The 18,878-nt window shown below is 39.5% G+C and overlaps 2 protein-coding genes and 1 long non-coding RNA gene across 5 annotated transcripts in view; 1 reads left to right on the top strand and 2 right to left on the bottom strand.

Moving 5' to 3' along the window:
• The window catches only part of LOC149712135 (mutS protein homolog 4-like), a 30,569-nt gene extending 23,260 nt beyond the window's left edge, over nucleotides 1-7,309 (bottom strand). The window contains exons 1-10 of the mRNA XM_089860721.1: nucleotides 6,839-7,309; nucleotides 4,507-4,777; nucleotides 4,280-4,431; nucleotides 3,085-3,430; nucleotides 2,892-3,013; nucleotides 2,414-2,829; nucleotides 1,269-1,388; nucleotides 1,128-1,194; nucleotides 856-1,043; nucleotides 437-449 (exon numbers count right to left, since the gene is read on the bottom strand). Coding sequence (XP_089716847.1) covers nucleotides 437-449; nucleotides 856-1,043; nucleotides 1,128-1,194; nucleotides 1,269-1,388; nucleotides 2,414-2,829; nucleotides 2,892-3,013; nucleotides 3,085-3,430; nucleotides 4,280-4,431; nucleotides 4,507-4,777; nucleotides 6,839-6,860 — 1,717 coding nt within the window. The 5' untranslated portion in view covers nucleotides 6,861-7,309. The remainder of the gene's footprint in view (nucleotides 1-436; nucleotides 450-855; nucleotides 1,044-1,127; nucleotides 1,195-1,268; nucleotides 1,389-2,413; nucleotides 2,830-2,891; nucleotides 3,014-3,084; nucleotides 3,431-4,279; nucleotides 4,432-4,506; nucleotides 4,778-6,838) is intronic.
• A 433-nt stretch (nucleotides 7,310-7,742) lies between these two features.
• Nucleotides 7,743-15,863, top strand: LOC149712134 (epoxide hydrolase 4-like). 3 transcript variants are annotated; one of them, XR_016377780.1, is made up of 7 exons: nucleotides 7,743-8,185; nucleotides 8,799-8,923; nucleotides 9,849-10,136; nucleotides 10,230-10,381; nucleotides 12,649-12,832; nucleotides 12,953-14,775; nucleotides 15,442-15,578. XR_016377780.1 is itself a non-coding variant. In XM_089860717.1 (6 exons), exons 2-6 carry the CDS (start codon nucleotides 8,117-8,119, stop codon nucleotides 15,711-15,713), a joined length of 906 nt encoding a protein of 301 aa, XP_089716843.1. In that variant the 5' UTR covers nucleotides 7,748-8,014; nucleotides 8,095-8,116; the 3' UTR covers nucleotides 15,714-15,863. The 3 variants fall into 3 exon arrangements, 2 of the variants coding, with proteins under 2 accessions (XP_089716842.1, XP_089716843.1); XM_089860717.1 differs by lacking the exons at nucleotides 12,649-12,832; nucleotides 12,953-14,775 and having other exon boundaries at nucleotides 7,748-8,014; nucleotides 8,095-8,185; nucleotides 15,442-15,863; XM_089860716.1 differs by lacking the exons at nucleotides 12,649-12,832; nucleotides 12,953-14,775 and having other exon boundaries at nucleotides 7,747-8,185; nucleotides 15,442-15,863.
• LOC149712133 (uncharacterized) lies at nucleotides 15,380-15,909 on the bottom strand. Its single transcript, XR_016377781.1, has 2 exons — nucleotides 15,772-15,909; nucleotides 15,380-15,663 (listed from the first exon to the last, which is right to left on the bottom strand). It is a non-coding gene; the product is annotated as an uncharacterized LOC149712133 (long non-coding RNA).
• Between the last annotated feature and the right edge of the window lie 2,969 nt (nucleotides 15,910-18,878).

Raw genomic sequence — 18,878 nt, 5'->3', positions numbered from 1 at the left:
CGAAAAAAAATCGTCCTTATAGAACCCACTGTATTTCGGTCCTACCATATTTTTGGAATAAACAGTATAATCATGAATCTATATAACTATGAATATACAGCTGTCATATGCCCCTTCTATCATGTCGATTTGGTTTGGGTGTTACCCTCCTAGCTTTAACGCGTTTTGCGTAGCTCTAATAGCCAATCACGAGACAAGAGGAAGTGACGTTTCGAATTTACACAACCCCGGACTCCCCCTTCCTTCTCCCGCTCCTAACACTAGCAGACACGTGACTGATGTCTCCTTTCGCTAAGCCCCGCCCAAACCTTATCGAGAGGTTAGACAGCGTAACGCAGCTGTATATTCATAGTTATATAGATTCATGGTATAATGCAACAGAATTCATTGTTCTCTTAAGTTTTGCATTGTAGAAGACAAAAAATTGGATACTTACAATTCATTTTGATCTGTAATGTATTGAAGTAGTTTTTAATAGAACCAGGGATAGATTTGATTTTAGAAGTAGGAATGGAGAAGAGAGTAATGTGGGCGCGCGTCAAAGTCCTGGACCCCCTTCCACGGGACAGGGACGGGAGGGGGAGTATGAAAGAAGAGGCGAGTCATAACGACAGAGGTAAAAATGAATTACATATTTTTCGCCGCCAGCAACGTCATCAAACGTAGTTTAAGTGAGCCAATAAGATAATTTAAACAGTGAGCACAAAATTAAACTTCTCGTTACGGGTTGGAGGGAGGGGCTCTATACTGGGCTATGAGTCGGACTGAAGTAAATGCTGAGCATTCTCCATTCCTACTTCTAAAATTAAATCTATCCCTGATAGAACCCAAGAAAATTGCTCGTAAATTACTTACTAAACCGTCTGTGGTGAAGTAAATGCTATTTTTCGTGTAAGTGACTTTGAGAAACGTATGTGGTAGTTTTATTGACTTAGGGTCTACTTTGTAAGGGACCGGCAAATGAACGTGAAAGCCTCTAGAGACCGTGTAATTGGCCCTCATCGTTGGCATTCCCTCCGACTCGGCCAACTGGCGTACCATTTCTTCAAAGAGACAAAATAATAGTTATTAAATCTTTCCTAATTTAATACGATGATTCAGTGACGCCCAATTTTTCGTTAACTTACCAACTATGTCCTCCTCTGTTTCGTTGTAAATTTTTCTGGCGATGTCTAACAACGCGTGTTTGTTGGGCTAAGAAGTGAGTTTGCTAAATTTTTAAGCTATATACTTAACGCTGAATGTATAAATCTTCGCTTTTGACTAACTTTGACTGCGTAACATTTCTGATTTTTCACGTTATAAGTTCCCTTGACGTAACGAGCGTCTTCGTGAACGACATCGCGAATCATTTCCAATATCTCTCCAAATTGGGGATTTTCTAATTTCTGAGGTTACAGAACCACCGAAACGAGTTAATACTTAACCAAATATTTAGTAACTTCAAATTAGTGACCGTACGCGGATCTTCACCTGGGAAATAGGACATCTGACAAAACGAAGCGTAGCGTGCTAAACCTACATTGTCACTACATTTCATCGTAACTTGTGTTTCCCCTAAGCTAAATCTGCTCACCGAGAGTAAAACCATGGATAAAGAATGCGCGCGAGGAAATTGTTTTCACTCTACATGATAAGCAACTCCCTATCTCGAACGACAGCTTATTCTGTATATACTCTGTAACAACATCGATTGTCAGCATGCGCAAAGCTAAGTCTCTATGTACCGTAGCTTTGTACGTGCTGTAAAGAGACCAAAAACTTCAGGATCTTCAGGATTTAAAATATCCGCGAGTTTTTTAGCTCGTGTGCACGGAGCTCTAAGCCTTAGTTTCAAATACGTGTAAAATTGCCTACATCCTACTACACGTATTTGAAACTAAGGCCTAGGGGTCAGCGCACTCGAACTAAAAAAACTGGCGGATATTTTAAATCCTGAAGTTTTTTGTCTCTTGACAGCACGTACAAAGCTACGTTACATAGAGACCTAGCTTTACGCGTGCTGACAACCGATGTTGTAACAGAATAAGCTGTCGTTCGAGATAGGTAGTTGCCTATCCTATAGCGTGAAAACAAATTTCCTCACGCGCATTCTTTATCCATGGTAAAACCGAGTGAGGGTTCACTTACTGGTTGTAAAGGCGTATTAACACTAAATTTCAAAATTGTAAATGCTATAGCAATTAAACGTTACACCGGTAATGTGTCTCATCTCTTCTCAGTCCATACTGTGAAAACTCGTTGGGGCCAAATCAGATTTAAGGAAATACAAAGGAAATTTAAGGTCCAATGAGTTTCACTTCAATTATTGAAACGATAAAATATGAAAACAATTATAAGAAAGCTCTTAGAGAAAAATATCCCGGCCCCGATAAGACTCATCCGGTACGATCACTGTGTTAATTATTCTAACTTTATTGTAAGACACTAAAAGTGGATGTTTGAAGTCCTTAGTGACCGTCTTGAGTGCTTCGGCCATTTCTAGGGTGTGTTTCAAGTACAAGACATTGTTTATCTTTTGTTCGGCCACTTTGACACTAACGGCTTTGGGTATTTGAACGCAACAGGACAATAAGTGTTCAGTATCCAGAAAACGTCCCAGAATCATCTGCAAACTCATAAAGAGTTCTTCTTCGTGAAGTAGTTCCGTCACGCAATCAAGGCGGCCCTGGACAACAGCAACATCGCCCGGTGGTTGCAATAGATTTGCCCTCAGTAACCGGGATCCTCCTGGAGTTTTTGTAAAATTCATAACCCCGAAGAGACTTTGTTTGCTGAATGGGTGGAGACTGTTACGAACAATTTCCAGATTCTTCGCTGTTTTGGCGTCTGTCAATGAAGATTGTTTTTCGGGTTAGCTATGGCTAAGCAGCGGTAGAAAAAATGTTTACCGATCATCATGGTACTTTCGCTGCCTCTGTACACAACTTTCAGAGATTTCGGAGTGAATGTAATGTTTTGAATGAACTCGATGTACTTCAAAAGTGCAGCGGTAGCAGCGAGTGAGTAGTATCTGAAATAAACACCCCGGTGTGGATTTTTATCTTCATTTTATCGTTATGAAGTGCGGCTTCACGTTAGTACTTTTTGTTTATGTCCACTTCAACAGAAATATATTCTTGAGCGCAAAGCTGCTTTATATATTGGACACCTTGTCCTTCGTTGAAGTAACGTCTTTGAATAGAGTTAAGTCTCACATCGGGAAATTGCTCCATTAAGCACTTGGACAGGGTACTTGCCGTTTTCTTCTCGCCATCGTACAACGTGTTTGGAAGGATTATTTCCACCGGATCAAGGATAAGTACTTTGGTTATTAGTTTAGTGTATGTCGGGTTATCCGCAAACTGCGATAAAACCAAGACTGGGCTCTTCAAATCCAGGCTTGCTATGCCGACTTCTCCATTGGCGTTACCTCGTCCTTCAACTATGGCTGTTTTGTGGAATGAGTTATAAACAAGACGGCCCAAGGGCTCGTAATAGTAGCCACATCGTACGAGAGAATAACCCCTCTATACCCTACCCTAAAGAGAGGATAACCCCTCTATACCCTACCCTAATGAGTTGTTCAGAAGTATCCGACCCCAAAAGATACAAGTTCAGAAGTATCCGACCCCACAAGTAAGAGGGCTTCGCCCCCATCCTCGACTCTTGAGACACATTTGAATTAACCGCCAAAGCTACCGAACGAGAACGAAACACACGAGGAGCGCAGTAGGAAACGGGGAAAATCGTTATCTATTTAATTAGCACATAAATAAAAAGAAAATAAAATATAAAAACCTAAAAGAAAAATAAAATCAGAAGTGTCCGACCCCACAGATAGAGAGGTACCCTCCCCCCATCCCCGAAACTTTAGAGATAAGGATAAAAACTCGAATGTTTTGTCAAGTCTCTATGGTTTATTGGTAGCGAGCCTTACTGTTGCGCCAACGACCCGGGTTCAATTCCCGGGTGCGACGTGAAAAAATTTTAATTAAAATAAAATATCTAACAGAGCTCAGCTACCCCTATTGGTGGGTTTAGGTACTATCGAGTTCCTTTTAAGCTAAAATCTAACGATAACGATAGCGAAAACTCCGGCCACTACTGTTACTACGGCTCGGGTCAAACTAAGAGCCTCATCGTATACTACGATGTGGCTAAAAATAACGATAACGAATCGAAAACGCCGGCCACAACTACTGTTACTATTACGGCTCGGGTCAAACTAAGAGCCTATCGTATACTACGATGTGGCTAAAAACATTTATGCCTTGAATATGAGACATTTGACACTTACCAACTATTACTGAACAATCTGTGGTTAAGCAAGTGGCATCCGTTGATCTTCCGGCCCCAGACCTTCCAGTTCTACAACCAGATGAGGAGCTACTCAAACGTTTTAGTCTACTGGCTGATAATTTGTTGCGAATTGGTGTAACAGCGAATGAGCTAAATTCAACGTATAAATTTCGGCAAATAATTTATAGATAATAGAGCGTGTCTGCATTGTCGCAACTGCCTTACGTAGTTCGAGATCTGGTCTCTGATGACAACCTGGGTGCTGGTATTTTTCCGGGGAGAGGAAACTCTAAAATTGGACTGGAGCCATTACAGTAAGAGCCTGTAGGTTCAGCGTCAGATTGTTTTTCAGGGGGCAAAAGTAACTGGAGCTCAGAATGTGTCGAAGAACTTGGGTAATTAGTACCCGAAGTATGACTTCTTTCAATATTTGGTTGGAAATGGAAGGAATCACTTTCATCAGGACTCTCGTCGGAAGGACAGAGATCGCGAAACACTAAAGGGGATAGTTTTGAGAAATCTCACTGATGACGCTGCAGGTACATTTTCCCTAGAAGCTCCTCTCCTATTATACATTCATCTATTGCTAAGGTTACAACTAGAATAACTACACCATGCAGGAGAAGTGATTGGGCTTCTGGATTGTTAAACAAAACATTTTAGGATCCTGATAGTTTTACCAGCGCTCTTTTGACTCCTAGATAGGGCGCGTAAAGCCTGGTTTTCACTGGCCCTAAAAGCAGGAAAAACAGGGTTCCTCGCAGTTTTTTCAGAGGTAACTTTCCGCAAAATTTTGCGTTTTCTGGGCGGCAAGCACGGAATTGGTTTTCTATTTTTCCGTAAAGGAAAGTGGTGGCCAATAGGAATCGACCACCGCATAGGGTTGTTTTTGGTCAGCTCGCGATGTTTTTTCGATGCCATTTTTTAAAATTGAAGGCGTTTGTGTTGTCGAGTTAAATTTCCAAAAATGTATAGTTAACGATTTGTTAAAGAAGTTTGGCTTAATCGCTAGTTATATGATAAAAATGAACGTTTTTACGAAGACAATAAATTCTAAAAAAATCGATTGGTTGCTATTGGTGCATTTTCAACATAACTGGTAAGCCTTGGTCTCCAGGAGCTCGCACAGTCGCACTCTTTCATGATTTTACAAGTTTTAGTGAAAACGTTTTGCCGCCGTTTTTTTAAGGAATTTTCCGCAATATATTGCGGATTTTGTTTTACTGTTCCGTGAAATTTTGGGCAGTGAAAACCAGGCTTTAATCGCTCGACAACAGTAGAATAGGCCAACCAGGGCATGGATTAACTAACGCTAGGGATTGTTCACTAACCGGGTTTCTCGTGTAATGCTATCGCCAACTACATGTTCCGAATTATTCCTTGATTCCCCTCTTCATTCCCCCAATTTATTGGACCAAAACGGATGTAGATGTAGCGCCATCTCTCGGCAAAATAAATCATTTTTGCCCAATTTAGGCAGTATTTCAATTTTGACGTCATAGAACACGTGATATTTGGTCCAATTTTCTTATAACTTCCTGTTAGGGATAGTAGCTTCTGCTAGGTGGCCTTAGGAACATGCATGCTTTATCTTTTGGGGGGAACGAACTATCCCTAGCGCCAATTGGCCTTATTCCTGATCAACGCCACCGAGGCGTAGCGGCGACTTTTGGAACTATAATAATACGGTAGCCAATCAGAGGTGGCGCTGGAGTCGATGGACTCTGATGGAGATCTGTTATTTTCTCTGTTTTGATTATTACCGCTTCAACTTCAAAAAACATGTTTTAAATAATTATTATTAACCGAATAATCTCCAAATAGACCAAAATCGAATGAAAACTTACTCCGAAAGTCTTATTTCATAATATTAGACAGAATAAGAAAGATAAAATCAACTTTTAATACTTTTGAAACCATATCGCTTGTTAAGCCTTGGCTATTCACATGATTCAAAATAGAGAAAATAACAGATCTCCATCAGAGTCCATCGGCTCCAGCGCCACCTGTAATTGGCTACCGTATAATTATAGTTCCAAAAGTCGCCGCTACGCCTCGGTGGCGTTGATCAGGAATAAGGCCAATTCCCCAAAGTGTTAGTTTTCGAAATAAAACGGAATAACGAACTAAGCTTCTTTGAACAACGCCAATCCTAAATCACGTGCGTATGACGTATTTCGAAGACTTTTAAACACCCACCGATGCCTTTTTAACAGACCCTTAAAAGTGCCATAAATTGCTGTTCTGTTTCCATATATATTGCTCCATGGTGTCAGATTGCAATTGAAAACCGCATAAATTTCCGTAGGTTTTTAAGTGTTTGAATTAAATCCCTCATTTCCTTCAAAAAGGGATAGATTAAACTTTTGAAACCTTTCCCACATTCACAGCGGTTTTAGAGATTAAACTGAATGCTAAAATGCATCGACCTTTTCGTCCTACATTATCCTTGAAATCATATTCAAATGAATATGCAATTACCAATGTTAGTATCTTTAATTTCTGACTAGTCACTGATCCAAAATACCATATTATGAAACTTTTGCAGTTTACTTACCATACTTCGGCTTGGTTGGCATTTTCCCTCGTTGTGGTCGTTTAAATTGACTTATAGGCCTGAGTTTAAGAGAGAACTAAATGTTTTATATTATTATTATCAGTAAATATTAAGCTACAAAAGCAATGTCCTCCAATTTTAAGTTTATCTCATCCTTTCTAAATTAATTGTGAAGTATAGTAACACATAACGCGTACAATAAGTCATGCGGAGAGTAACTTTAGGCTCGATCTGAATTTTGGTCTTTTAAAAGCAGAGGGAAACCGTTGTTATGGCAACCGATCTTAAAAGACTTTTGATTGGCCGCCAAGTGATATACTATCAAGCCGACCCCTGCCTGCCCTAAGGGTTCACAAATCACAATGCGCACGCGCCAGTTATCTATACTGAAAAATATTACTCAACTACAGGGTTGCCATATTGGGCTGGACAGCCGCCAATTGGGCTTCTTCTCAAAAATATTGGCTTGAAATAAAATTGAAATTGGGCTTGTCGGGGTTTTTCTTTGGCTTTCTGTACTTAAAATACCGCCAATAGGGGAAGATCATTAGAATGCCCAAAAAATACTGACAAATGGTGCTGTAAAACTTTTTGAGCGGCTTATAATTCATGATTAAATAAAATGATTTCATTTTGGTTTGCGTTTTAAAAATGGTGTCAATATAGAATTTGCATTAAAATTTCTAAAAAAACTAATTTCAAATTTTCACGATAAATTTTTGGCTTGTTTTTGGGCTGGATAGTTTAGATCTTAGGTAGATTTGGGCTTCTTTTCGAAACACCGATTGGCGGTTTTTTGGGCTCGTTTCCAATTTGATTTTGGCGGGTTGAAGGTTTTCAATCTGGCATCCCTGAATATTATTCAACTAGAAATCTCCAACAGCGGCTGCGGCTCAGCCGCTCAGGGAGAGTCGGAGTCACTCTGTAGAGTTTATAAGAGATAATGATACTTCCCAGCTGTTTCGAGCCTGAAGGAGGGGAGGACGGGAGGAGATAGGGAGCGCTGTAGGTTGTTGGTTGTAGGGAAAAGTGAAAATTATCATTCCAAGTTCCAACTTGGGCCTCTCAAGAGGAAAACCAAGTTATTGTGATGTCCCGTTGGTTAAAAGTACGCGAGTAACGCGCCCATTAAACGTTAGTCTTCAATAAATTTGTGCCATGGCGATTGCCAACAAGGTCTTGTTAATCTTACTTCCCTTGTTCTATGGATGGATCATGTTCTTGAGGTGCTTCCTACGAATTATTATCGTTGGCAGGTCCAAGTTTTTTCACTTGAAAATGCGCGAAACTCCACCTCCATGCATGTTAGATCCTGGTTTGGGAAGACATGGATATATCAAGTTAAAGGTCAGTTTCAAATATCGCTATTTTCGTTATATGTATTGTGGTAGTAATGAAGAATAGAGCTATCCCAGTTATGACATCAATGAATACCACTTATGCCAAACGTCATAAGCCTACGTTTGGCAGTGGTTTATTCTCTATGAGCAAGGATAAGTGACATCAAACTAGTCCTTCATACTGTACCAAACCCAATCTCTAAGGTTTGATGGTAATGAAAGGGGACCTATAGTGTGCTACCGCGAAGCTGGGGGGGAGGAAACTGTGACGTCAATATTGGGTCCCGAATTTGTATAGAGTAATGGCACCTACTTGCCTTTGACTGTATTAAGCTCTATGGGTAGTTAACATGGAGTGCCACTACTCTATTGCCCAAGCTGACGACGTCTCGCGACTGCCAATATGGTCGCCTGAAAATAAGGTAAGAGATAAGAGCATGTGACGTCACTACAAAGTTCGTGGTAACACACTATTCTAGATTATAAGATGACAACCCATAGTGTGATAGGATAGGTTCAGTGCGGGTCTGGTTGCTGTCTTCTAGCCCCTTTCTGTAGTTTTCACTAAAGGGCTTATAGAATGTCAATAAATGTTTTTTTAAATTTATGAAATTTTACAGGATATTAAAGTGCATTATGTTGCAAATGGAGACCCCAAACATCCGTTGATGCTTTTGGTTCACGGGTGGCCTGATTTTTGGTTTTCATGGAGATACCAATTAAGGGAATTCAGCCGAGACTACTTGTAAATTTAATTTCTTTATTAACTACATGGCACCCCATGTTATTTCCCCATAGAGCTTAATACAGTTGAAGGCAGAGGACTGCCATTACCCTATTAACTACATGGTATAGAGCTATTTCAGTGGGGGAAAAATTTCGTCTGCTACGAAAATTGGGCCTGCCTTTGAGTGTAGGGCGGACATTTTATGAGGGTTTTCTCTATGGGCAAATAGCATTGGTGACGTAGCCATTACCCCCTCTGAAATAGCTCTATAGGACCAGAATCCAGGGGTTTCATGAGTGATTTTGAGTTGAAACTTTTCTATGACATTTTACCCGAAGGTTAACATTTACAAGCTATGATTGGATTGTTTTACAAATGACCCCTTTATTAAATTAGCATAGTCTTTCAATTTCTTATTTAAATATCAGGGGGTCATCCGTAAATCAATCTAATTGATCATAGCTCGTAAGCAGTGGCCCTAAAGGTAAAATCACTCGTAGAACCCCTTGCACTTTGGTCGTACCAGAAGTGAGATGAGACTAGAAGTGAAGGGCTCTAGCATTGGTAGTAGATCCTGGCACTAGTGAACAAATTTGAGGATTTTACGCCGCTTCAATCGCGCCTACACTACTGAGAAAAAAATTGGTCAAGTTTCAAAAACATTTCTTACCCCCTTCCTCTCAACCTAAAGCCGCGGAACACGGACGCGGGTGCTTGAATCTAGTTCGGCCGTCTACCACCGCGAGCGTCTCACGTTTTGGAGGAAAAATTCAGAAACCGCTACCAGAGGGCCAACCGTTGGTGTGTTATCAAGAATATTCACTTTCACCAAGTGAAGAATTTGGTTAGCTCAATACTTCTAGTCTCATCTCACTTCTGGTCATACCACCCTATTTGGAACACAATGCAAAATGATAAATTAATCATTTGCATGTGTTTACAGCGTTGTAGCTATTGATCTTAGAGGGTTTGGAGACTCGGATAAGCTAAAAAACATTCAAGACTACTCGTTCCCGAGAATAGTTGATGATTTGTATCAGCTTATAAAGAGTTTAAGTCGAGATTCTGGAAAAGCCATCGTTGTTGCCCATGATTGGGGCGGGTTGGCATCTTATTACTTGGCTGCAAAATATCCCGAAGTTGTGTCCCGTTTAATTGTCAGCAATGCTCCGCATCCTAAAGCATTTGCTAAAGTTGTCCGAAGCTCGTGGAAACAATTTCTATTGTGCTGGTAAAAATTAATTAATTAAACAACGTTAAATGAAGGAAATTAATAATTATAATGTCTAACGAAGTTTTTCTCTCGCACCATATTTGTAAATAGGTACATGTTTTTCTTTAGATTGCCTTACTTTCCAGAAATATTTTTGAAATCTGAAGATATGAAAATTTTTCACGATATTTTCAAAAATGGAACGAAGAAGTTTGTTTCGGATGATGAAATTGAAGCTTATAAATACATATTTTCTCGACCCGGTATATTTTTTTTTCAACACTTAATTAAGAGATTATAATTTTTGAAATTTATTTAAATGATAGCGTTAATTTTAAATATAACCTTGTGAATACAACCGTCGTGAAACTAGAAACAAATGTCACCCATTCCTATGGGTCTTAACTATATTTTTCTCCTATAGAAAAAGTCGAGGTTATATTCAAAATTCACAAGCCTTTAAAGCAAATCTTGGCTGTGGTTTGGTTTAAACAACACCAGTAGATGCTCCCATAGTCGAGGGGTGGATTTGACTGCCTTGCTAAACTTGTCTTAGCAAAGGCTAGTTAGCTCGGCCATGGACGAACCAATACTGAAGGACCGACGGCAGCCCATAGAGCCCCATACTAAGCGATTAAACAACCAATGTTAAGCTTACTTCCCCCTTTTCAGCCCCGAAATGGAGGGGGTTATGAAAAAATACCGAGTCAAATCCCGGAAGAAGCTAGCGCCATCTAGACAAAATAAGACGTTAGCTGCTTCCCTCGTTAGAACGCTGATTCTCCCATATGCCCTCCACTATCCGGTTTGCTACTATCTGCCGCTAGAAGGCGAATCAACAAGTATTTTTCAACTTTCTCCCTCTGCCATCCGTCCTTCAGTATTGGTTCGTCCATGGCTCCGCCCTCGTGAACTTATTGTGATTGGTTCCTGCCTTTGACAACGGTATAATTAGGTGTGTAAGCGAGGCTCCCTAGATGAAATAACGGCTGGTGCAGGCTGCTCTGGTTAGGGGTGGCAGGAGCAGGGTGGGAAATAAGGATTTTTTTAAAACTGGACATTGGACCAGAGGCCCCCCCTGGTCTGGAATAAATAAACTGGTCCATCATGGACGAACCAATACTGAAGGACGGATGATAGAGGGAGAAAGTTGAAAAATATTTGTGAATTCTCCTTCTAGCGGCAGATAGTAGCAAACCGGATAGTGGGGGCTTATGGGGGAATGAACTTTCTAAAGAGGGAAACAGCTAACGCCTTATTTTGTCTAGATGGCGCTAGTTTTTTACGGGATTTGACTCGGTATTTTTCATAACCCCCCTCCATTTTGGGGCTGAAAAGGGGGGAAGTAAGCTTAACATTCGTTGTTTCGTCGCTTAGTATGGGGCTCTATGGGCTGCCATCGGTCCTTCAGTATTGGTTCATCCATGGGTCCATGACCATTGACCAGGGCGCGTCGTCTGCTAAACTAAAGAAGTGGATAATTAAAATAGTTGAGATAATGTCTGGAATCTGGTTACCCTTGAATTTTATTAGTGGACAAGTGGACCACTGACCGCCCCCCCCCTCCGATTTAATCTTTAAACTGGTCCAGGCAATTTTTAAAGTGGTCATTTGCCCTGTGCCACGGCCTAATTTCCCACGCTGGACAGGAGCCTGTATAGAAAAGGGCCATCTCATCCCTAGATGGCATTACAAATCATCAATAGAGAGGCGCGAACGTTTAAAGCAGTAGCACAATGCACATAACCATGTTGACTTATCACGTGTGTTTTATAAAATTTGTCAGGGTTCATACAAACCTGGAAAACAGGGAAAACCTGGAATAATCAGGGAAATAAATAGTTGACAAAAACCTCAGGGAAATTTAGAATTTTTAGTAAAATTCAGTGAAATCAGGGAAATTTGCGTCAAACAGGGGCCGAGTAATTAAGCAAAATGTTCATAAACATCCCCTCCATAGGGTTAACATTACACTATACTTTGGAGGCTCATAACTGTGGTTCTTTGATTATGTTATAGTCCTATTTCCCCCCCCCCCTTGGGTAACATTTGCTCCATAGGATACTCCATATACGGGAAAACCCTGGAAAATTCATGGAAGTATATGGGGAAAAACATGGAAATCTCAGGGAAATTTGTTTTCCAAAAGTTGTATGAACCCTGTTTGTTAAGGTTTGGGTTTTGAAATCTGCATAAAAAAACGCTATAATTAGTAGCAATTAGTAATTGAGAAAGCTATCTTCTGTTAACAAATTTACTATCGTGCTTTCTTAGATCAACTCTAGTTATGTTGAAAAAATTATTTTCTTATAAATAATTTTTAGTATACATAAAATGGCAATGTATCTCATAGAACATAGGAAATATTCATAGCTGTATTGTATAATTAATTAATAATAATTGAACTAAACTCGAAAATCCTGGCCTCGTACATACTACTCCCCGTTTGGATATCCTTTTAGGCGCGAAAATATTTATGGAAACGAAGGCTCTATTGGCAAACTAAAATTCCATTTTTGGGTTTAAACAGGGTTTGTACGGAACCTGGATAACCTGTATAAGTCAGGGATATGGAAAATAGGGGAAAAAGTCTGGAATTTTAAGTTTTTTCGTAAGAAGTCAGGGATTTTGTTTGGGATATCAAACCATACTTCGAGCAATGCTAATTATGAGCCAGGTGTGATGAAGTGGGCTTTGATAAACACCTTAAAATGGTAAGGAATGGTGTCAAAATTTGGTCAGGGATAACCTGGAAAAGTCGGGGATTTTCAATGTAAACATTTCTTACGAACCCTGTTAAAAAATAAGCGCCCTCCAGCTGTTATTTTATCTAGGGAGCCTTGGTGGAAAATTAGGCAGCATGCTAGAGACGTCACAGGAGGCAACATTTGCTTTAATTTATAAAGGGGTCAAGAGTAAGGAACCAGGTCTCACACAGCTATTCAATCTAGCATAAGATTGCGACGAGCCAAAGGGAAGTCAGTTATAAATTTGTACAAGGTGATGTACTGGAGAGAGGCTGTACTTGTCTACAGAGGGCATTATTTTAATTTAAATCATTTGAGATGACGGTTCTTATTGTTCACTCGTTTTTACCACAGTTTGTATAAATAAAACTGGTTTAGTTTTTCATAAATGAGAGTTAGACTAGCGTTTCAACTTTTGAAACTTTAAAAATTTATATAAAATTAACATAAAGCGTGTTGTAAGTTATATTAATTTTTTCGGTGTTATTTTATGAATATCAATCCATTAAAAAATGGTTTTCTTAGCTCAATATACTCTTTTAATGCGATTCAAATTGCTAGACACCCATTTTTAATCGATTCATATCAATCAAATAAGACGAAAATCATTAAAAAAAATTTACCACACGATTTCTGTTATTCATATACAATTTTTGTAGCTTTGAAAGTTAACGTCCTAAGCACTACCAACGAAATATACAAGGCCCATGCACGCTCACTTCGAAGGGGGGGGGTCCCCTCTCCCATATATATTTGACTTGTGTGGTTGATAGATGGCGCTTTTTTGTTTCGTTAAAACGGGGGTCGTTCCTTAAGAATAGTTCTCAGGGGATATTTGTTTTTTCATAAAGGTATTTAGTCAGATGAAGATATTTAACAATGAATTTTTTATACTTTATTAAGTTCCTATAAACTCATTGAGTTAAAAATGAAACCACTAATTACTAATCTCTGTTAATTACAAAACAAAAATACTAGTCAACCCAGAAATAATTGCCATTCAAATTTGAATAAGAATAACATGCCTTGGTTAACCCAGCACTGGCCCTGGGTGCCTCAAAATACTGTACATATATGAAATACTAAGTTGGTTATTATCTTCGGTTTCGAAAAATATTAAAAAAAATACTCTTACTAATTAGGCTTTCGACTTAAACGCGCCTCTAGCGGAGAATCGTTTCGATTTAAAAGGTTCGGAAAAAAAAATGGCGCTCGCTTGGGCCTTGTATATCTCGTTGGTAGTGTTCCGTGGCAAGGATGCGATTAATCAGGGTTCAGTATGTGTGTAAGCTGGGAAGGAAATGAGGTTTACTTGGGAGGTGACGGAAGGGGTCAAGTCACCTCCGGTGGACACGGGGCAGTCGTCACCTATATGGTAGGAACGCCGACATGCGTCTTATTCCCTCAAACTTTGCCGCCCAGAAGCTTGGCTTACAGGAGCGCGCCACACTCCCGGCCTGGAAGGATTGTCGGATGGGTAGAGAAAGAGCACACTCTCCTTATTTTCCTCCATGATAGGCGATGTTGTAATGTACTTTCCACCAGTCGCTGGAGGGGAAATTCCTTCCACCTCTATTTTTAGTTTTTAACTCGTCCACTTGAACAAGTTGAGCAAGAAAACTGACTTTATATCGACCGTTTATTTACTCTTGACTTCGTTGGTTTTAGTAAGTGGGGCCCCTTGAATTAAACCCAAACTTTCATAGCCAAACAGACCATTCCATGAATTACTGGCCCAGGAACCAACACACAGGCCGCCCTCTTAGATAATTTCCCTCGCGCCAAGAGATAATGCCAGATGGAGCCCGAGTTTAATACACGTGGGATGTCTCTAGCGGCGCTTCTTGACGCGAGAGAAATAACCCAAGAAGACGGCCCAGCCCCTGTTGTGTTCTGGAATTAATGGAATGGTATATATAACTTTGTTTTGAGCATAATGTTGTACTCAGGGTTCATACAAACCTGGAAAACCGGGAAAACCTGGGAAAATCAGGGAAATAAATAGTTGACAAAAACCTCAGGGAAAATTCCACTTTTTAGTAAAATTCAGGGAAATTTCCACTTTTTAGTAAAATTCAGGGAAATTTCCACTTTTTAGTAAAATTCAGGGAAATCAGGGAAATTAGCGTCAAACAGGGGCCAAGTAATTAAGCAAAATGTTCGTGAACATTCCCTCCATAGGATTAACATTACACTATACTTTGGAGGCTCATAACTGTGGTTCAACTAGAGATATGGGGATGTCCTTTGATTATGTAATAATCCTATTTGCCCCCCTCCTTCGTTAACATTTGCTCCATAGGATACTCCATATACGGGAAAAACCTGGAAAATTCAGGGAAGTATATGGGGAAAAACCTGGAAAATTCAGGGAAGTATATGGGGAAAAACCTGGAAAATTCAGGGAAGTATATGGGGAAAAACCTGGAAAATTCAGGGAGTATATGGGGAAAAACCTGGAAATCTCAGGGAAATTTGTTTTCCAAAAGTTGTATGAACCCTGTGCACTCAACATTTCCTAAATTCCCAGAAAAGTTTTATTGATGTAAAATCAGTGGTTTATTAAATTTTTACAGGTGCAATTACACATTCAGTTAACTACTATCGTGCAAATTTCATGGCTGAGGATAAGCGCCATACAAATGACGCCTATCGAGTCTCTGTACCGGTTCTATTAATTTGGGGCGAAAAAGATAGGGCTATGAATATGGTCTGCGCCACACAGTCCTCAATGTACGTAGATACATTCCATTTGCGGGTTTTACAAGGATGCGGTCATTGGTCACCAGTGGAATGCCCTGAAGAATTTAATAATTACATTAGGATCTTCCTACAAAGTCAAATTTAAAGTTCAAAAAGCCATGTTTTTCAAAAACATTATTACTATGATCTAGATATTTGCTTACTATTTGGGATAATTTCCAAACCCTACAGAAGTTGCTTGTAAAAAAATGTGACATAGAAAAGTTTGTTAATAAAGTGTTTTCTATGAAAATAATTCGGACTTTTTTCGTTGTAGTTTAAAAATTGCCAGAATACGTTTCTCCTTATGAAATATTAACAGAATGATATTTTGTCCTATAGACATTCGAAAATTACAAACCGAAAACAACACACAGGGGCGGGAGCGCCATTGAGGTATTATCCCTTTCCGAGCGCCAGGTGAACTCGGGCTTGGTCTGGCGATAGCCAACTTGTATTAATAAAGGCCTATAGGTGATCTTCGTTTTTACCTCTCCGAGTGACGTATGTCACGGAGAGGTTCTAATTTCGACGTGTGTGTCTGTCTGTCTGTCTGTCTGGCTGTTGTTATTGACTTACACCCCAGGGGACCGCGTTCGCAGTTTCCGAATCGAAGCAAATGTGTTCGCTATTTCCGGACCGCATTCACAGTTCCCGGAAAATTCAAAACTTGAGGCTATCCACAATTCAACTGACCACTATTACTTCATCTGACTAGTCAATTGTCCATTCCACATGAACACCAATCTGTATTCATTGGCTTCTAACACCACCATCTTTTGGGCGTTGTTTTTGTCTATCCCACATAGACACCAGTCTGTACTTACTGGCTTCTAACACCACCATCTTCTGGTCTCTGTTTTTGTCCATCCCACATGGACACCAGTCTGTACACCTGGCTTCTAACACCACCATCTTCTGGTCTCTTTTTTCGTCCATCCCACATTGACACCAGTCTGTACACCTGGCTTCTAACACCACCATCTTCTGGTCTTTGTTTTTGTCCATCCCACATGGACACCAGTCTGTACACCTGGCTTCTAACACCACCATCTTCTGGTCTTTGTTTTTGTCCATCCCACATGGACACCAGTCTGCACACCTGGCTTCTACTCCATCGTCATCGTTGGGTTTAAGACTTCCGCGGCGATCAGCTAGGGTTACGAGAAACGTCTAGCCTCCCTAAGGTGGGATCACCACCAAAGGTTTTCGCAATTGCGGTTGTTCTTGCTTTTAGCTGTAGTTCGACACCTTTATATACTACCTATTTGAGTGAGGCGAAGCAACCGGCGTATGCTTCATTTCAAACGCCAATATTAGTCAAGTCTCTCAAGAATGTTTAATTGTTCTTTATTAACACGATGTAAAGATCAATAAGGCGAACAACTAACGAAGAAAATGTTTAACATTAATTATATTTATTAAATTATTTAAGAAAAATCTGTGCTAACTAAAACCATATAGTCAAAGTTTATATAGGACGAGTAATGAAGATTGCGTATAAAGTCGGTACACTGTACACATTTCATAGTTAATATAGAGCGAGTATTTAAGCATTTAGCCCACTGTATTACTAATCATGGAAACTCTAGAAAGTTAAAATAGGTCGAGCATTGATGTTAATAGAGACTGAGTAGAGGAGTTGAATTAGGATAAATAACAAATTCAGTTTGTTGTGTCATTGTCTCAGTTAGAGAGGTAACGGTTGGTAAGTGCGAAACTATCGTAAGTGTGATAGGTTGTGTTTCCCTGTTTTGGGCACATTCGCGTTGTTTTGATGTGTAAAGAAATCCTACAGAATCATAATATTCCCTTTATCCATAATATAAAGTGAATATGTGGAAATATTTTTTTAATTATGATGCATTTAGTACTTTTGTAGCTTTAAAGCTCTGTTTCATTTTGATAATCCAAAGATTTATTTTAATATCTTTATTTGAAATGGCTGTTTATATATTACTTAAGCTATACTACATCTGTATATAGAATAATCCTTGGATTAGTGATTTCATGAAGAAAGCTAAGATCTAGACTCCGGCGGGTATATCTAGTATTACCCGCAATGGGCTTAGTGAAATAAAGAGTAAATAATTGAGGCCTGAGGTGAAGTAAACTGTGGGTTTTGATAATAATAATAATAATAATAATAATAATATATATTATAATATATATTAATATAATAATATATTCGCTATGCTTGGAATACTGCTTCAATATCGTAAATTTTTACTTCAAAAAAGAGAAATAATTCCATATCTAGGTAAATAACTTTGTACTAGTAGACCTCTTGACTCGGAGAGGTAATATTTTGGTTTTCCCAACTTGTTTTTTTCAGATATTGGCATTGGCCGTCGTCATATGCCGAATGAGATAGAACACAACGTGAGATCTCGAGATCGACGTTACGCAATACACCTTTTGTCGAGCATGAATCTTTTTATCAAATATGGGTGGCGCCACCTATTAATCACTTGAAGAACTTTTTTATTACCGTCTGCTGCTATAATCTGTGTCACAAGCTGTCAAGATAGTTAAAATGTGTTAGATAAAATACGCGACTTAAATAATAAAAACTCTAGTCCTTTTTAATCTAATAAATAGATGAAATAAAAATCATAACGATGTTTCTGATTGCAAATAAGCAAGTAAAAGTTGTAATTAGTTCCGCTAGAGGCTCCCAGGTGGCGCTGTCATGTTTTGATAAACGTGCTTGATAAAAACACTGTGTTTCGCGCTAAGACGATTTGAATTGTAACTCTATCTATCTCATTGCATATGCCGCCGCTAGACTGCAGTCTGGGAAATAAGGATATTTTTTAAACTAGTCCTTGGGACCAGTGACCCCTAGTGTCCGAAATAATAAAGAAGTCTCCGGAGCAGGGCCGGAAATAAGGGAAATTTCTTATAGGACAAGTGTCCAGTGACGCCCCCTTTGACTGGAAAAATTATAGGACATTGTCCACTGGAGTGTGCAAAAATAGTGTCGCATCTTCATAGTCAAACTATCAAAACTTCGGAAAATTTATTGGTCAAAATGTCCAGTGACCCTCTTAGTTTTTAGAAAAATTATGGGACATTTTAAAATTTTATTGGACAGTGTCCAGTGTCCTGTACTTATTTCCGGCCCTGCTCCGGAGTGGTCCTAGCCCTTGTTCTCCTTCTCCTATAGATGTTCAATTAATAAGCTGGTCCTGAGGACCGGTAACCCCCACTTCTTGAATTAAAATATTAGTCCAGGCAATTAATAAACTGCTTTTGGACCAGAGGAAGT

This window comes from Phalangium opilio, unplaced genomic scaffold (genome assembly GCF_054372755.1).
Source record: "Phalangium opilio isolate 3A_F unplaced genomic scaffold, DU_Popi_V2 ptg000011l_1, whole genome shotgun sequence".
Lineage (NCBI taxonomy): Eukaryota > Metazoa > Arthropoda > Arachnida > Opiliones > Phalangiidae > Phalangium > Phalangium opilio.
Note: the sequence above shows the minus strand (reverse complement) of the source record. Positions and strands in the feature narration are given on the sequence as shown.